Source organism: Manacus candei, unplaced genomic scaffold (assembly GCF_025592945.1).
Source record: "Manacus candei isolate 608988 ecotype Guabito, Panama unplaced genomic scaffold, ASM2559294v1 h1tg000014l, whole genome shotgun sequence".
In the NCBI taxonomy this organism is placed as follows: domain Eukaryota; kingdom Metazoa; phylum Chordata; class Aves; order Passeriformes; family Pipridae; genus Manacus; species Manacus candei.
This window is the reverse complement of record NW_026138062.1, coordinates 14995255-15014460: the sequence shown is the minus strand read 5'-3', so window position 1 is coordinate 15014460 and position 19206 is coordinate 14995255. Positions and strand designations below refer to the sequence as shown.

The 19206-nt window shown below is 35.0% G+C and overlaps 1 protein-coding gene across 8 annotated transcripts in view; it reads right to left on the bottom strand.

Moving 5' to 3' along the window:
- DACH1 (dachshund family transcription factor 1) overlaps nucleotides 1-19206 on the bottom strand; it is a 357658-nt gene that overhangs the window by 205322 nt on the left and 133130 nt on the right. For all 8 annotated transcript variants that reach the window (XM_051780460.1, XM_051780457.1, XM_051780458.1 and 5 more), the window contains exon 2: nucleotides 1682-1797. In XM_051780460.1, coding sequence (XP_051636420.1) covers nucleotides 1682-1797 — 116 coding nt within the window. The remainder of the gene's footprint in view (nucleotides 1-1681; nucleotides 1798-19206) is intronic.

Below are 19206 nucleotides of genomic sequence, written 5' to 3'. Positions count from 1 at the left end.
ACTGTTGACAAGGTTTCTTTTCCTGTCTCCCTCTTTTTGGCCTGCATATTTGTCTCTGACTTCTTTCATCTCCTTTCTACTTTTCGGATTCATTTTTTTCTTTGATATTTTCCTGCCTTACTTTCCCCAAATAATTTCTCTTTGCTTCTAAAATTTTTGATCTCTCCTTCATAAACAGGAATGCTTCTGCCCTACAAAAACTTTCATTCTTTCTCCACATAGAACCCATCTGTTATTGTCATGTTGCATTTACTCTGCACCATCTCTATTTCCTGTACTAGATTTTATCCTGTAAATTCTATCATGTAAAGTATTTTAATCATGATTCTTTTTTTTTGGTCACAGTTGCCCAGACTACTACTGTGAGTCCTGCTTGCCTGATACTTTCCCATGGTTGCCTACATTCTCAGTCTTGTCCTTCCTTCCCTCTCCTTATTTTATACCTATCTCCTACCAATCTTTGTTATCTGACTTCATTTCATCACTCCTCTTAATCTTTAGTCTTTTAAAAAACTGTAAATTTCTAATAAAATATTTCTGGCAATGTGTCTATCTCACCATGTAAAGCAGCTCTTGAACCTAAGGCCAGGAGGCACAGACCCACTTTTGTCCACTGAGCTTAAACTTTCTTCGCTTTCCTCCTTCCTCCAGACAAAGCATTTAAATCTAAATTGCCAACAGTTTCTGGTATGTGGTGTTTCTGAATTGCCTTTTTTTTTTGAGAATGTTAGTCATCTATGTCCAAAACCATGCCAAGTATCATGCTCATACTTAAACAGACGTGAACATGGGCATATACTCAAACATCCACCCATCTATCCAGTCCCCAAGATCAAGTAATCCTCCTCTCTATTTGGATCTGTCCAGTTAATTATCTTTCCTTTGTCTTAGAGAAAATCAGTGCTAGAGACTGAGTCATGCAAATCAGCAGGAAACAACTGGGAAAGAAGTGGAAGCTTTGCTGAAGCAACTGCCAGAGTTTAACTGATCTGTAACATGAAGAGAGAGACTGCAGGACCACCAACAGCTTGAATGTTGGGTGCCTCCATCTTCAGGTGACTGTTCATCTCCTCCCTGCAACACAGCCTTTCTTACTTTAGCCATGTGGAAGAGCAAGTCTCCTCTAGGAGATGTTACAGTAACTTTCAAAAGAAAATATAGTTTGAGAAACAGATTGTTACAGGACTTTAGGTTAGTATGAGGCCTCAGGAGACATATCAAAAATAGAACTTCTGGATGAAAAATTAAGAAAGACGTGTGTGCAGCATGGAGTTATTTTAACTAACTCGCTTTCTTCAGGCAACTATATTCATGATGACATTAGCTAATGAAGCAAAGCAGCAAAAGAAACCAGAAGATATCTGAATTATCAAAAATGAATAGGGAGATTATTGTCTAATGATAGGTAATTCATGCTTTGAAAGGTTTTTGTTTATAAAGAAGAAACAGGGGAAAAAATTATAATGGATTATTATTTGTTCAGTTCTTTGTACTTTAAAGTACTGAGCTGCCACAGCTTCCATTACGTACAACATGTTTATGTAGCAATAATATGACATTAGGGGAACTCTTTTGTGATATTTGGGTGCTGGTTTCCTAAACTGTTAATCTATTAACAAGTGAATATAAGGCATGAATTCAAACAATTGCCCGTGTGAAGATGTAGAAACAATGATCCTACCTGTTGGTGGGATGATTCCAGGAGACATTAGGCCTGGGACAGAATGTGGCATGATATGAGAATTCTCTGGGGAGGTGACACTTTGAGTCCTCTTAGGAGGCCTTCCAGGTCTAGAACTGAAACAAACAAACAAAAAAATTTTTACAATTAAGCTGTTGTCTTACACATCATTTCAAAGTTGTTTCAAGTGGTAACATGGACTGTAAATAAATTTGTTTCAAGGACGGTTGCTTTTGCAGTTAGATGTAATAGACTTCCATCACTAATTAGATTACATGCTGAATTCATTTTCCTCATTGAAGATCAGCCGCTCTTGATGCATAATTCATAGCCTGCACCTCGTTACCTGCTTCTTCATATTAATATCTATACACAGTTTGAATTGCCTCGTTTGCATATGCTAAAGTTCTGCATGCAGCCTTCAGCACGAAAATTATGCACTAACTTGTAATAATTATTACAGTCAGCCTGCTATTGATTTATGAGACTTTTAAAAACCAAATATGTGTAGTACTTGTAATGAATGATATTTTAAGGTTCTTCAGGAAATTAAAAGGCAATGGCTGCCTAAGGAAATGTTCTGCTTGTTTGATTTAATACTACAGTTAGCTGGGAGGTGGAATGAAAGAGTGATTCAGACCTATAGCACATTTTTCGATGATATGTTTTATTACTTCGCACTGCTAGCCTGATATCTAGATGATAAATGACAATACATAACTAATGTGTGAAAAGGTCTTGCAATTTCTTTATTTTTTGTCATTTAAAAGATAAGTCAAGTTATCATTTAACCCTTATTCTATTTAAAGTGAAAATCTCACTAAGACACCTTACTTTAAATATACTACTTTATGTCAGAAAGGACTCGGAATTATTTTAAAAGATATTGTTGAGCAACCGCCATCATAGCAGCTTACATCTGCTTATATTTCCAGTATGGAAAAATAAAGGGCTTCAGGTTTAAGCACTCCTTGCTGTTAAACGCTCACATACACAACTTTCCATCTCCTGGACTGCATAAGAAGCATACAAATTAGATACAGATTACAATGAAAATACTTATTACCCACTTACATGCAAATATGTACCTGCTACATACAATGCATATCCAAAGGCTCATATTCTTATGTACAGATCATAGTGTAGTACTACTGCAATATCCTGTAACTGCTTATTTAGGGGACATTGTGGAATAATTTCACAGAATAAGGTGATGTGCCATTCTAAAACTGCAGTGTTAACCTATGTTCTGCCAAACATTTGAAGTTCTTCATTTGTTTCAAAGCAGGAAAGAAAAGAAAGGTGGGTATGAAAGGTTCTGCTCCTTAGGTCTTCACACTAACAAAACTCTAATCAAGGATAACGGCATTTTTAGTTATGCTGGGACTCCAGAATGAGGCAGATAATGAAATACCTCTGTTTTCTGTTCGTATTTGTTCCACTTGTGTTCAGAAATACCTTCTTTTTTTTTTTCACCTTCTACAACCTAACTTTAATAAACCAAAACCAATCAAAGTACAGAGCATTTTCTTGAAGTTTAATGACTCAAGGCATTGAGTCATTAACCTTAACTGATCATTAATTCCCTACTTAATGTCCTGAGCTGAGGTCATTATTAAAATTATAAGCTTGGTAATTTCTTTGATTGGTTTGGGATTTTTGATTTTCTTTAATACAAACAAAATTATCATATGTTCAAAAGTACAAGAAAGACAGTTGTAGAAAGAGAATGTTGTCTTATTCCAGCTCACAAAACCAAATTATCTTCTGTTACTCTTTGAAATTTCATTTGTGATTTACAATAAAAATAAACATGCCATGAGTACACATAAAACTGAAAAAAAAAATTATAGACAAAAATGATCTGATTTAAATGGAATGTTTCTAATATATTCACCCATCAAAACATGCCACTACGTAAAAAAACTTTGATTGTTTAATTTAAGTACCTATGGTGAAGTACTTTTCTCAAATCACTGCAGTGATCTGAGTATTGAAGGGTCTGACAACAACATAACAAAACACAAGCAGGGTGCCATGGCACAAAGCACTATGCACCAATAACTTCTGGATCTTTAAAAAAAAAGTTCACACCTGCAAAGACTCTCCCAAGTATAGCCATGGTGAAGCCTGAATGCATTTGTCTTTGATTTTGAGGAATAAAACCACCCCTCTTCAAAGCCCAAGAGAAGATAGTCATGGACCAAATCTGTAAATAAAGGTCGGCAGCAAATTATACGTGACTGATACTGAAATATCCAAGGCAGAACTCTTCCTTTGGTCACCTTCTTCAATCAAGTTAATCGTGCTAGTCTATACAAAAGGGCTGACACACTCAAATCCATAAGTGAGCCCAGTAACCCAACCCTATTCCATTACTTATCCCAAACTTTACCAAATAAGTGTTTTCATAAAGTCCTAAACTCCCAATTCCAATCCTAGTAACAATGTTTCACTTAGTGGATGGTTGGGCACTAGAACAGGCTTCCCAGGGAAGTGATCACAGCAGCAAGCCTGACAGAGCTGAAGAAGCATCAGGACAACACTCCCAGGCACAGGGTGTGATTCTTGGGGATAGTCCTGTACAGGGCCAGGAGTTGAACTCCATGATCCTTGTGGGGCCCTTCCAACTCAGGATGCTCTATGATTCCATTTAAATGAAACTTCTGCCTCTTTAATCCTGATACAATTTTAAAGTGACACTAACTCCAGTCTACTATAAAAAGGCCTTTAACTATTTAAGAAATGTTTGATCCTTATGACAAGGCAGAAAAACACAGTAAGACACATTAAGAATTATTTCTTAAGGCCTAGAAGATCTGATTTACAGTCACGGTAGACTATGCAATACAGAAGTAAAATTAATAAATCTAACTGTCATCAATAACTGATTAAATCACAATACTTGACTTTACTATTTATATTATGCATTTCTTTCATTAACCAAACTACTAACTTGCAATACTGCCATTTTATAAGATTTATTTTCAAACCATAAGAATTGCAAGAATTTCATATGAATCATTACCAAAGTTGTGGGGAAAATGACATGAAAAATTACTTTAAAAAATAATAACTGATTTGAATTGAAAACTCGCATGTTGTTTTGTAGTTCATTATAATTTTTATAGCTATACAATAAACTCTTTAAAAAAAAATCAAAAGTATAGCAACTTATTTTAACTATCATAAACAGGATGATAAAAACAGCTTAATGAATCATTTTGTTGGTATTTTTCATAAACTTGTGTATAGTAAAGACCTACTTATTTTTAGATTAGGAAAAGTTTGTTTTCCTTCCAAGATAAAAACCTGCTTCAAAATACTCATAATTCTATATTGTATCAAAATCAGTAGATTTGTCTTCAGTGCGAAAACAAAATATAATTTAAATAGGTATGATTTCGTTCATTATGTAGATCTCTTTAAATGCCAGAGCAAAGTAAGTTATTCTTCTAGTTGATGACCCTGAGATACAAAAATCATCATTTAAAAACTGAGAGAGATGATAATACTCTTTTACTCAAATTTAGATTTTGTATATAAGCTTTTATAGAGATAAAAAAGACACTGTAAGATTTTGTCTTTTATCTGAATAAAATTATTGGAAGAACAACACTGGTTCTTCTGAAGGCACATTTGACTTCTTACATAAATGCTAATTATCTCAGTGGGTAAACTACTCAAAAATGACCTATTTTGATTTTGAAGATGTCTAAAGTCTGGATTTTTTTAGAGCTACAATAAACAGTCTGAAATGTGAAAACCCCAAAAGCCAACACAAGTCTTATGAATACCTAAGGTCATAGCACAGAAAAGTCAAAGAGTCTTTTGGGACTCTACAAGTAGATGCTAGAAGAAACAGCCCTACATCTGGAAGTCATAACTGGTCTTCCTGACTACTGTTTCATTCTTTGAAGAGTAACTAGAGAAAGCAGAAATTAGACAATTTCAACAAGGATTCAAGGAAGCCACAATGATTAACTGTTTAAGACCATTAAAGACCTGGAGAGAAGTCATAGGGAAGTTAACAGTTCCTTGCTTACCCATTAGGTAAGATATCCAATAGATACACTGTCACTCTGCTTTTAGAAATATGAGTAAGTTAGATATTTTCCTCTCTAAAACCTAAGTTTTCATATATGTTGAAAAAGAAAATGAAAGCTTTCTACAGGATAACATATTACTAAATTAGTAGTTATTTTTAAAGTGAAACACCTAAATGTATTTAGTTCCATGAAAAGCCATCTGCCTTCTCTATGGTTGTGTAAGTTTGTGTCAAAAATTTCAGACTTTTTTGAAGTCTTAGAATACATTCCCACAGACAATTGAGTTTTATTTTTGTAGACAATTATCACGATTTACAATTACAATATACCATTATGTGGATGGGGAACTAAAGGTACAGACTGGTAAATCTCGAAAGTCTCAGATATTTTCTTCATTAGCATCAGCTAATTAGATATCCAGAACACTATCCAGAATGCCTGAAAATAAATCCAACATTTTTTGCCAGATTTGTATTTCATCCCTTCAATTTCACAAATACATCAAGGAATATTATGGTTGTAGCATTTTCATCTTGGAAGGACAGGGGTGTATATGTCTACTGCACTGTGATTGGCAGCATGGACAGCAGAAAAGATGAGAAGCAATTGACAGTATATTGTCACAAAATATGGGGTTTTTTTGTCTTTTGATCAACATATATTAGTCTTATATCCTTCCTATGTTACCACATCTAGACAACAACAGATGGTTGAATTAAAGAATAAAAAATGGAAGAATCAGTGTTTCTTATCAGTTAAACTGCTGTGCTTTGATAGTATTTTTAAAGTTTTATATAATTCCAATCGCATTATCAAGTACGAACTCACTCTTAGAAATCACTTTGATAGTGCAAAACAATTAAAAGAAGACTTAATCAACAGAAAATCTGTCCTGCACAATCACACAGAAAGACAACAAAGGGAGCATAGGTATGGGCTTATCTGCTGGCTTTAAAAGTAACCAGACTGCATTCAGCTCTTTTCACTATCTGCCAGAAGACAGACGTGACTTTAAAATTTACAGGTCTCATCCTTGAAAGCCTTAGATATGCAGACCTCCCACTGATTTCTGCTAGGAGTTTTGAGCACCAAGGAAGGTACTGGTTCCAAAACAGGTGAAAGTCTTCATGAGAAGTATATACCTCTCAGAGCATGTTATTAGCATTTTATAGATCACTAATTGCATGGTAAAACATATACTACAAAAGAGTGTTCAATAAAGTCGAGATAACGCTTTGATTTATCTTTCTGAAATCCTGACTTTGAGGAATAATTGTGCAATATTAACACCACATGAACAAAGTTTCACTCTTTAAAATTATCTTTATTTAATACATGAAGTATCCCTAAAGAAAACTGCAAGTCTGACCAGCTGTAAGAAGGCAAATCAACTTTCTAGCCAAAATTAATTAAATTCAGGGCCAGTTTTCTATATTTACAGTTTTACTTTTAATCTTCTCTGTGCACAAGTTTATTGCACAGAAATATTGTCCTCATCTGTAACTGGGCAAATATGATGCAGTGAAGTTGCCACTGGCCAGGCAGTTTTATAATCAGTAATACTGGAGGGTGTGAGGGAGAGTCACATTCCAGAGGTGATACATAGCAAATCCATACCAAGCATTTGGTGCATTTATTTAATGTATTCTTTATGTTCATAGAATTGCTTAGAACAGCTTTGAATATCAATACAAATTTTAGCTACATCACCATTTTTGCATCTCATTTAGGTATATTCTGAAAATCTAGGGTAATTTCTCCATTGTTCTACCTCCCCTCACTGCTTCAAAGCCTGATACAGAACTTTTGACCACTGAAGTGGTTATTATGTGCTTGCCAGACAATGGACACTGCAAAAGGGATGAGGATGTCACAGCCAGAGACCATTTGCTGATTTACTGCAAAGACAGGGATACTCTGTGACAACCTGTGTCACGAAAGACAGCAAACTCTTCCCACAAGGTACTTCTGTGTTTTGGGTAGTTTCTATGCAGCTCTCCTCATCACATGTGCAGCCTTCACACTAATAAGACCTGAGCCAAGGGCGTGTCAGTTCTGAAAAATACGGTCTAGGAAGACTGACTAAACCTTTTGTGTAATTTAATTCCTTTGCTTGGAAAACGCTTGCCAAGGTAACCTTCATAAATATTTCTAACTAGTATTTTAAAGGTAAAAAAATGACAAAGTACATCGATCCAAACCTTATACTTTACTATTTTAGGTTTTCCCCTTCTACTCCCACACAAGACCAAAGCAAAAGAATGCAATTCTGAGACTGGGCATACATCTATTTTGGCAGTTAGTAAAACAAGCATTAGAAATCACACCATGTCCTTTCTACTTGCAGCAGTCTTGTAAAACAATAAAATTCTCAATGCAATTACCTTACATTTATTTTTCTTCTCACAGTTAAACAGAAAATGTTCTCACGCAATAATTAGTGCTGAACTCATATTAGGAGTTACTAAGATGGCAAATAATGCTGATAAAAATAAATACAAAGATCTGTTTCAAAATCTTCATAAAGAAGTGAAAGAATGATCTTCAAAAGAATTAGGCTATGTTACAGCAGTGAGTAGTGGAGAAAGCATGCTGATAAACTATTACTGCATTTCAGTAACACAACACTTTACTGCTATTTTTGAACCCAAATGGTCAAAAGTGGATATTTGGTCAGAAATGCAGTACCAGTTTATCAGTGTATGAAAAATAAATGGAAGAAAATATATTTCACTTCATATCCCATTCCAAAGTCATTTACTGCAGTAATGCATGAGCACTGGTTAGTACTAAGGATACTAAGCTTTTTGTGAGGTAGAGAAGACCTTGTTGAATTATTTTTTTCCTAACAGATCTGTCATGTAAACAGCATGTCATTTCCATCTTCTTCAGCACTGCAGCCCAAATCACTCTTCTTTTCAGTCAGATTAGTAATATTCTTGATACAAGAGTACAAGATACAAGGTACAACAGTGGAAGAACACATAAAATATAAATTACAGGAACACCTGCCAGCTCTCCCTTGATGGTTGAAGTCCCACTACAAACACAATGAAAGAATGAAAGAAAAAGATTCTCCTTGACTGACCATACTACTTGAGTATATGAATGACCTAAAGGTCAAGAAAGGAATTAAACCATTAAGAAATCTGTTACTGGAGTAAGTTACAGTACCAGATTTGAACACAGCTGTGATGGTACATAAGTTCAAAGTATTACTGACATGTGCCTGTTCTCCTAATGAAATTGAAGTCTGTAAGTCATCTATTGGAAAGGGAAAAACAGACAAGAAATTAAGCTAATTCTGTTGGGTGGCAGAATTATGATGTCAGAAGCAAATTAAGCTAAAAAGTTCACCGCTTCATCTGATTAGCTGAAACACTAGATCTGCCTGAAACTTCTTAAGACATTTAAGTATGTTGGTTTTCATGATTATGTAATAACTGTGAAACACAAGCCTCTGATGATGACAGCCATACATGCTAGAGTCAAAAATAAGTCTGAACGAAAAATCAAATGCAATTACTAAATGGAAATCATGCATAGATTCAAACCATATTGATATATTTTTTTCATTATATTAATCTTGCTTCAGAAAAAGTACTCAGAAATCACAGCACTGGAGATCCTAAAGAAAGTTATTTAGGAATACTGGCAATATCAACAAGAAAACCTTGGAGAATCATATTTATTTCCTCTATTTACATTGCTGCCTTTTCGGAATAATTTCTGCAAGTACCAAAAAAAATAAAATTAAAAAAAATGTGGAAAAAGTAGTGATACAAAGTGCATGCTTCCCACAAATCCTCTTTCTATCAAGTTATAACAGATGCCATTCCCATTTCACTCAACCTTACAGCATAAACCGCACCCAAAACTTAAATATGCAAGCTAAATGATTCCTTCTAACAGTGTTATTCACCCACATGAAACCCCAGACTATAACAGATGCAAAGCCTATTTTTTTCCTCAACTGTTTTCATCTTTTCTTAGGATTTTAATTCTAAAAACATCCCCTCAAAACATCATCTACTATATATATTACAAAAATGTCAAGCATGGAGCTAATAGGCCAGAAAGGCAGGCTTGACATAATGACACAATCTAAAAGAATTTTTAGCTTTCTTCTTTTTTTCAAAAAGTTTCTACTTCAAGTTGCTGAGATGATTCCTAATGTAAAGCAAGTTTCACTGTTGTGGTTATGTCTGTTAGAGTCTGCATATGGCCTGAAACAATGATTTAAATGTATGAACTTTAGTTGGAATGAACAGTCCTGCTTCAAGGCTTGTTTTCTAACCATCTGTATTCATCTCTGCATATACATCTTGCACATGTAATTACAAATTTGTGAACATAAATCAGATAATTGCATGTACAAATAACCAATTAGATTCAAAGCAAAAATAGGCCATATAACAGCATAGTCTTGAACACATACATAAGTGAATATCTGTTTAAGAAAATTTTATTTAACTTGTTTAGAAAAATATCATCTGATTTGTGTTGCATCAGGACTTACTGGGAAGTAGCTGCCATTTTGAGATCCATTTTAAAAAAAGAATAGAAACACAACAAGAAAAAATTATCTACATAAGATTCAAGCCCACCATTGCTTGAGGGGTCACAGAGCTAGTGTTCATTACTGCCTGTATTAAATTTTAAGATACATAAACATTTCAATGATGATTTAACCTCGAATAAGAAAGAAAAAAAATATTGTACTATTTAAGGTATTTCATGAAAATATTCTTGTTCTCCTGGCAGTTTTTTAATTAATATGGTATTCTTATTCATAACAGTTGATAATGGAGTTCCATCATATCAGTGTATCCACTGTAATGTCTGAATGCACTCATCACTTAATTGGCCACAATTCTTTGCATGAAATGCTGAAACAAGTGAACTGTCACCTTTTTAATGAAGCTGCCTATATCTTAAACCCTTTGCCCTTTAAAAAACTCTTTATACTCAAAATGAAAAATTTTATTCTAGCTTCTGCCAGAGACTGTGGTTAATGTTCAGTGCCCTTTATTCACCTTATTTTTAATTCTGAAAACCCACACTCATTAACCGTACTCTTCCAAAGAATTGCTGGAACCGCCTAAATAAAAGATTGAAAGTGACTTTTATTGTACATTTGAGAGTAACAGTAGTGATATGAAATACTGAAGAGACTCTCTGCTGGTCTGTACAGCTATAACTGCTCAGCTGATGTAACACAGATTGATGGTAACAATGCAGTATCCATTAAAATCAAGAATTTAAACCTTTAGATAAGGCAGTCTGTGTTTGCATATATGTATAAATACAAACTGAGTATTAATCTACTGATGAGTACTGAGTATTAAAAATTACATGTTTTGAGCAGCTGACAGTTACGGTCAGAGTGAGATAGGTCTACTCTTTGAGTGCACTTTATTCTGGTATCAGTAAGCAAGTCCTAAACTGGAAGTTAAGGAGTATGTACACCATTAGTTTTATCTCTGTCAGACTTCATATTGTTTGGGACAGTAACCAGCTATCAGTACAGCAACTGGTTTGTGCAAACATCCAGCACAATGCTCATCACTGAAACCCTATGTGGACCAAGAGATACACAAGTGGTGATTACCTTTGTAGATATCCTTCAATTAGTAAATCCTCGTGTGTACTCTAGATGTGCTTTACTTCCAAAATGCAGTAAAAAATGACCTCAAAGGGAACATATAATTATGGTATACTCCAGGGGAAAAAAACTAACCCTGAGCTGTGTACCCAGTCCCCCAAAATCCGTTTGTGAAATTAAGATCCCAGGTGTGTTACAGTGTTCCAACCCTGCAAGTCTAGATGTAGTCTTGTTTGGCTATGATATTCTACCATGGAATATTGTAAAATAAACTTATATTTTATTTTCCTTGTGCATGGCAAGGAACAGAAACAATCACTCAAATTCAACATCCCATTTTCTTTGCAGAGTAGCATCTATAACCATATGAACAGTAGAACAGTTTTCCCTCCAAAGCAGTAGCACTGTAGTAATTTGGATAATACAGAATACTAATCCTAGACTCCCAAGTCCTAAAAAAAGTAGAACCATAAGAAAACAGACAGTACTATAAGTCCAAATGGAAATATGAGAGTGATCCAACCTAAGACACTTAGATTTTCAACAATTTAAATATCACTCATGCATTTAAATATCACTCATTGTTGCAAGCAACAGAGGATCAAATCTAGTGATATCTTGAAACATATTGCCATAACCCTTAGTCAGTGCTTGTAGGTAAATTATTTGCAGGCCTGAAAGGCAGCCAGTGCTCGAAGTTGTCCCATAACTACCTTATGTAAAGTCCACCCTATCAGAAATAGCAGTCTGTTACTAATGCATTTTACTAAGGAAACACTGAAAGGTTAATCAGTCATTTCTGTTACGAAGTACAAGGAGTATGTTTTTAGATAATAGAGTTGACAAATGTATCTCCTTCTGGTAAGATTTTTTTAAATTACTGTAATTCTGGTAATTCTGTTTGCGAATCTTCATACAGCAGAGTTACATAGGAAGATACTGAAGGATCTATTTTATAGAAATGCATAAATCATTAACTGAGAAGTTTATTTAAATATGGATATGCCCTGTGCCACTTTGTGACTGGAAAAATTACACATGGTCTTCTAGTCCCTATACCTCCCATCTTAAAAGTACATTATGAAGATATTAGACTTTTAAATTGTCATATTACTGTTGCACTGTGTCTGAAAAGACAAACATCTCAAAAACATCTCACTTTAGCCAGATTAAAGAACCCCCAAAATGAAAAGACCAAATTCATCAAGTTATTCTAATGCTTGTAAATGTATCCTTATGATGACTCCTCATTGAGAAACCTTTAATTCAATTCATTCTTCCTTTTAGGAACTGACATCTTCAGCAGCACGGGACATATACAGCAAAATTTCATATGAGGGAATTTTCTGCAGGCATACAACTTCCAAGATGGGCAAAATGGCACCAAGACTTGCAGTACACTCTCCTGGAGCATAGTATGGTTGGCCAGTATAGACATCCATACGATGTCTGATTAACATACTCTGTGACTGGAACATCTCCATATATAACATGCACACAGAACTCTCTTTTGGCTCTGTCCATGTAACTCACAGCACAACAAGAACAAATCCTGACTAAGCATTAAGAAGATAATGAAATACAAATTGATCACAATAATTACAAACACATTTCTATGCCCAGAATCGTTAGGCAAGAGTTAAAGCAGGTCCCAATTCACAACTATATTTTGACTCTCCATATTTTCTACTTTTCTGAAAGACTTATCTTCAAAAAGTAAGTACACCTCAGTTTCTGTTCTGTTTTCTTATCAACAAAAATTTACTTTTCCATTTTCCACACAGAAAAAGCTCTGAAAATGCTATGTCACATGCAAGTTAAGGGCTTAGAAATTAAAAATCACCCAAAATCATCAAATAAACTAATACAAAGGGGTTTTTTCTCCTGAATTTGTTCTGGTTGATGATCTTTGAATGTCAGACGTTGTTAACATTGATCAAGTTGTCATGGGTCAAACTAAGAGGTATATTTTCATCAGTGTTAAAGTTTTCCCTAAGATTTTATCTGCTTGCTTGAGATTTTGTATTAGCTTTTGCAGTTTCAAGCTTCTGTCCAGTACTAAAGATGATACTAAAGAAATGATACTAAAAAAATATGCTTTCTATGTTATTTATAAATACTTCTGGTAGACCTGGGTTTGTGTGATAATGGATCAAGTTCTTAAGGAAAAATAAAAACAAAACAGCCGAAGACTGTTCCTTTTACAGAATAGGAATCAAATTAGATATTATCCTGGCCAGCAACATGCTTGGTTACATGCTTGGCTGAAGGTCAGGGTGATGTCTTCATGACTTTATAGCTCTCCAATACAAAAGCACACTCAAGCTCTTTAACTGGACAGTGAGTTCATGCAGTTTTTCCAAAAATGTAACAATATTTGAAGAAGAGAGTACAGCAATAAAATGGAAAATTAGAAGCCCCCTGTATCAATCAATTATCCTCCTCCAAATTTTCTTGACTTGGATAACAGATATATTCTGTTTTAACAGAACTGAATAAAGTGGCCAAAGTATAATATGTTTGCAACGATGCTTTCTCATTATATTTATCAGTATATTCTCATTATACTACCTTTTAAAAGAGATAAAAATTTTAATGTTTTTAAGCAATATGTGAAAGAGTAAAGCCGTCGTCTGTTACAATTTATTCATTTATTCAATGACTTAAAAAAAAAAATGACAAAGCATGCTTTGGACTCCTGGAGAAAAGGAGGATGTAGTCCTTGCAAGAGCTTTCTTTCTCACACAGTAACTCTTCTCTTGAAATATATGTTTGCTTGTATGTGTGTATATATCACATACATACATGTGTATCTATAGACTATATAGTGCAGTACATTCTCCACACACAGAAGTCTCTACCAAGGAGTCTGCACCAAGGCAACAGGTGTTCTCATCCCAAAACATCTTAAAGCAATGGAGGAATCAATTTAGATTTCATTATCTTTAGTAAGTACTGATTGCCATCTTCTCTCCCACTGGGCTGTGAAACTATGCCCTACTCAAGTGGAGAAACACACAGTATGCAAACAGTTCAGCTCTAGCTTCCGTGACTCTTCTACCAAGTACTAAATGGTGAAAGATGTCCAGTTTCCCCACCACGACAGAACCTCAATCTCCAAGGCTGATCATCATATCTTCATACTAGGAACTACATACTGGATATTAGGAAAAATGTCTTCTCCAAAAGGGTTATCAAGCAACAGAACAGGCTGCCCAGGGAAGCTGAGTTACCATCCCTGGAGGTATATAAAAGGAAAGTAGCTGGGACACTTAGGGACACGGTTTAGTGGTGCACTTGGCAGTGTTAGGTTACAATCTAAATGATTCTATGATTCTATAGGAAACACATATACATGTGTGTATCTGTTTGTGCAGTATGCATACAGACAGACTGCAATCCCTGCAGCTGATTAACAGGGCACCACAACATTACCACAATCATTTAAGAAAGAAAATGAGCACCATAGTCAAACGAAAACACAGATGTCATTTGCTAATGGATACCAACCTTAGAAGTGTAGTTAAGGGTAAACAAAGGGTAATAGAGTTTACTTAGTACTCATTTGCACTCTATAAAGTTTTTTAACTTTCATGTATGCCAAACAACAAAGTATTTCCCTTTTTTTTTTCCTTTCCACAACATGATTGTTAATACTCAATTGTATAGTGAGATGAATCTTTCAAATGACCACAGACCTATCTCGTGAACCTCTTTGGGTAGACAGACCCTAAGATCATATATATGCCTTGCACCACCATCTTGGAAGATTATTGACACACACTAAGTCAACAATATTAGCTGCACATTCCCCACAGATCTTAAATTAAAATACACATTAAACCTGGCCCAGCTTAGCATATGTGAAATTTGTTTTTCTTAATGAGATCATAGTTAATAATAATAAAGGCAGGCAACTCTGGAAAATAACAAACATAAACTCACCCCTGAAAGCTAGTTTCCAGAACCAGCACCGTCTTGAATGCCATTATCTCTTTGACTTGTATAACAGTCAAATCTAAAAATGGCTTCACTTATCTAAAAAGTGTCTTATGGGAATTATCTATAAAAGCCTTTATAAATAAAAACATACTGTTGAAAATTATCCTGTGTCACAACCTTCAGAATTCATGAAATTTCATGCAGATCTTTCCATTAGGACAACGTTTGTGAAACCATTTGCTTTGCAGAATTTCTTCATAATGGTACAGATATCAAATTTTATTCTATATTACACCCATTACACAATTTACCTCTTTGTATGAAGCACTCTTTGCTATACAATTAGCTTTCTTCACCAGTTCTCATGTAAAACATACTAATGCTATGATAAGTCCTTTATTCTTTCTCTATTTTTTCCCTTATATATGAAACAAACACATTTATGTTAAGATTTAAACCCTTTCATAATGTTGCATCACAAGTGGTTTAGAACCTTGCTGTAAATGTTACACACATATGACGACATTTAAGATCGCGCTTTTTCATTAAAATGTTTCTTCATTTTATAATCACAATAAAAAGAAAATCTTGATTGGAGAGATTCTATTTTAAAGAAAAAGCAAACATACTTATTTCAACAGGCTTACTGTGAGCTAATTAAAGTGAAAATTATGTAAACAGAAGTCAGTATTATAACAGCTTACATGAAGTTTTAAGTTTTCTATTGACCTAGTAACAAATTTAAATGCTAACAGTTTGGGAGATCATATTAAATGAATACAAACGCTTTGTTTAATGACATCAGCAGTCAATGCAGAACATCTGTGTTTTACTTTAAAAGTGATCAAAAAATATTCTTTTGCTTACATTACAGATAATCAGGAGGTTTATATTTCTGTGTTCAATTTAAGAGGGGAAAAAAGATCATACTACCTTCAGGGCCCAAGGAAGCAATATGTTACAAATGCAGGATTTGTCTTTTTTTTTCTGTTTTGTAACCATGGTAAAACAATAGAAATGAACTTTCCCTGAACCTTTCTCCTTTAATGGCCTGGGTCCATGTTGACCCAGCAATGCAAGCTGGAACCTGATACTATCAAACTGACTGCTGCTAAAGCAATCAGATTCAGCAGAAACTATACACAGTGCATTATAATACTAATTTCAGCATCCCACAAAGCCAGTGCAAAGGCAAGCTATTAAAGTATTATATTCTATTGTTTAAAAGTGAGATTAATTCAATAGCTTAAATGCACCCAAAAACACTGAACTAAATGGCAGACTGTACAACTATATTGTTATTCTTTTATAATACTGTACCAAAGTGAAATTGCAGATAAGGTTCTCCCTTCCCCTCTCCCTTCAAAAAAAAAAAAAAGCACTACTGGATGAATTATCAGTAAACAGATTATTTGAGCCATTACAGGTTCATATGATCCTGAATTTGAATGAGGCATGTAATTAAATTATCAAGACTTTGTTCTAAATGCTTGAAAGAAGGAGAGCATGATAACCACATTTTAAAAAGGTAGAATAACAGAAGAAACTTTTTTTTCCTTATAGAGGACTACAGGTAACTAATGTATGAAGGCATAATTGATTAATTCCACTAATTAAGATATTTGTTATTCCTGTAATTGTAGCTTGATAAATAATGTATTAGATATGGCACCATTTCCCATCGGTTCTGAAAAGACTCTGATGTTTCATATATATACTGTTATTTTTTGGAGGCTGAATAGTTCACTTCTAGACTTCAGCATCCAGGCAAAAAGCAAGCAAAATATATTCTGAAGTTATAAAGAAGTCAATCTTTAAACAGTAAACACTGCATTATATTTTCTAGTCATTTTAAGAAAATTTTCATTTACAGACATTGAGGTTTTATTCAAGAAGATTCAAGAAGTTTTAAGGGGGAATATTTATTTCAATTACCCTGAATTTTCCAGAAGCACATATTCAGTCGAAGTCAGTCACTTATGATGTTTTCCTGAAGAGCGAGTCACCCTCCATTCATCCCCTTCTCTTTTAAGATGACATAAATCCCTTTGGGATTGATGACACGCATCCCTTTGGGGATGTGTTTGCGGTTACAGTGGTTATTATATAGAGACCCTAGCCACCTAACTATTAAGTGGCTTTAACCTTAAACACACCTATTGCAGAAAGAGAAGCAGTCACTAATATGTATATAATCTTCTGGAGTATACACTACTTATCCAGAATGTGAAACACACGGACAGAAAGACTGTTTAAAGCCAAGTAGAGGGATACAACTCCATTTCTTACAAAGAAAACTAATCATCCTGTAAGCAGGTCAGGATAATAAGGTTGAGACTGAAGAAGAGACTCAGAGGTCTGCTAAACTACAAAGAGAGGAAAAAGAAATAACATTAGTAAAACCATTCATCTGGGCGAAGGATTTCTGTCTGTGCTCTACAGATGTGGCTTAGTTTACAATAAAACATTATTTAAGCACAGATTAGCACTCAACTTTTATGCCTTCTAGATGAATTCCCTTACTATGACAGAGATTCATGCTCATGTTTTCCTTTGTCCAAGAAATCTTTTATTCCCTTTCATGTACCTGAATAGCTTCAACAGAGATGAAGTGTGTCCTACCCCAGAACAAGTACAGTCTATTTGTGATATTAACCTCCTTGCTGACCAACTTGTTGCATTTTCTCAGAGAACCTCACCACTACGCAGTAGGCCCCCACATCTCACTTTGACCGCTAAGCTGTGGCAATGGGAGAGCAAAGGGTCTCCACCTCCACTTCTTCACTGAAAGAGTTGTCAAGCATCAAAACAGGCTGCCCAAGGAAGCAGCTGAGTCACCATCCCTGGAGGTATTTAAAAGACATGCAGATGTGGTGCCTAGAGACATGGTTGAGCGGTGGACTTGGTACTGTTGGGTTTACAGTTCGACTCAATCTTAAGGGTCTTTTCTAACCTGAATGAGTCTATGATTTTCTGATTTTCATATTCTCTTTCTGTAACCTTGTTTTTAAAGGTGGTGACTTAGACTGCACGCACTCAGTCCACACACACTGATGATGTACAAAATCCTTCACAATAATGACATATAGAAACTTCACTTTATTTGGGTTGCAATCAAGTGTGTGACCACTCTGACCAGAAGAAAAATACCAACTCTAGCTCAAAAGGGTCTTATATTCACCAAAACTTGATCAAGAATGAGAATCTGTTAAAGCTTATGCTGGAATCACATCACTGAAAACACTTAAGTCAAGCTAGCCTTAAATTTTTTTGCATCTCTTCTCTGCATGTGCATATGAATTTTTGAATAATAAAGCCACAGTATACTGGGGCAATGTTGTTCTGCACACAGAAACACAAAGTACAGCACAAACTACCCAAATCTGGTAGTTTATAGCTGCAATGTAAATCTCGAATATTAGTATCTTGAGCATACATGCATACCAGCAATACCTTCTTTTAGTATCCTGTTTGTCAGACGCTAGTCCTCCAGAACAACCTCTGGTCTAGCATATTTGGAAAACACCTAACGTACAAGGATCCTAATGTAAATATGAACAATTATGTTATGAAAAACACAGAGTATAAATAGGAAACAAAGATGTTTTATGTGGGAGCAAGGAGTGAGAAGAGATGCTTCGTGCAATGAAGCCAGTGACTACTGGATTGGAAGATGGTTGTCACCATGGTATCCCAGTCTGGGTCTATGGTAACTTCCTCCAAGCACATTGTTGGTTGTTTTTTTTAATCCAGTTGCCCATTTTTCCTCCTTTTTTTCAGAAATTCTAAACTGGCTTGACCAAGATTTGACAATCCATCTCTGCTTTCAACTAGCCAAGTTGAACTTACCTATCTGCCTCTCCTGAGTTTATCACTTTGGAAAACTGTAACATGTGGCAGGTGAGCCAGTTCCACGAGGTGGAGGCAGT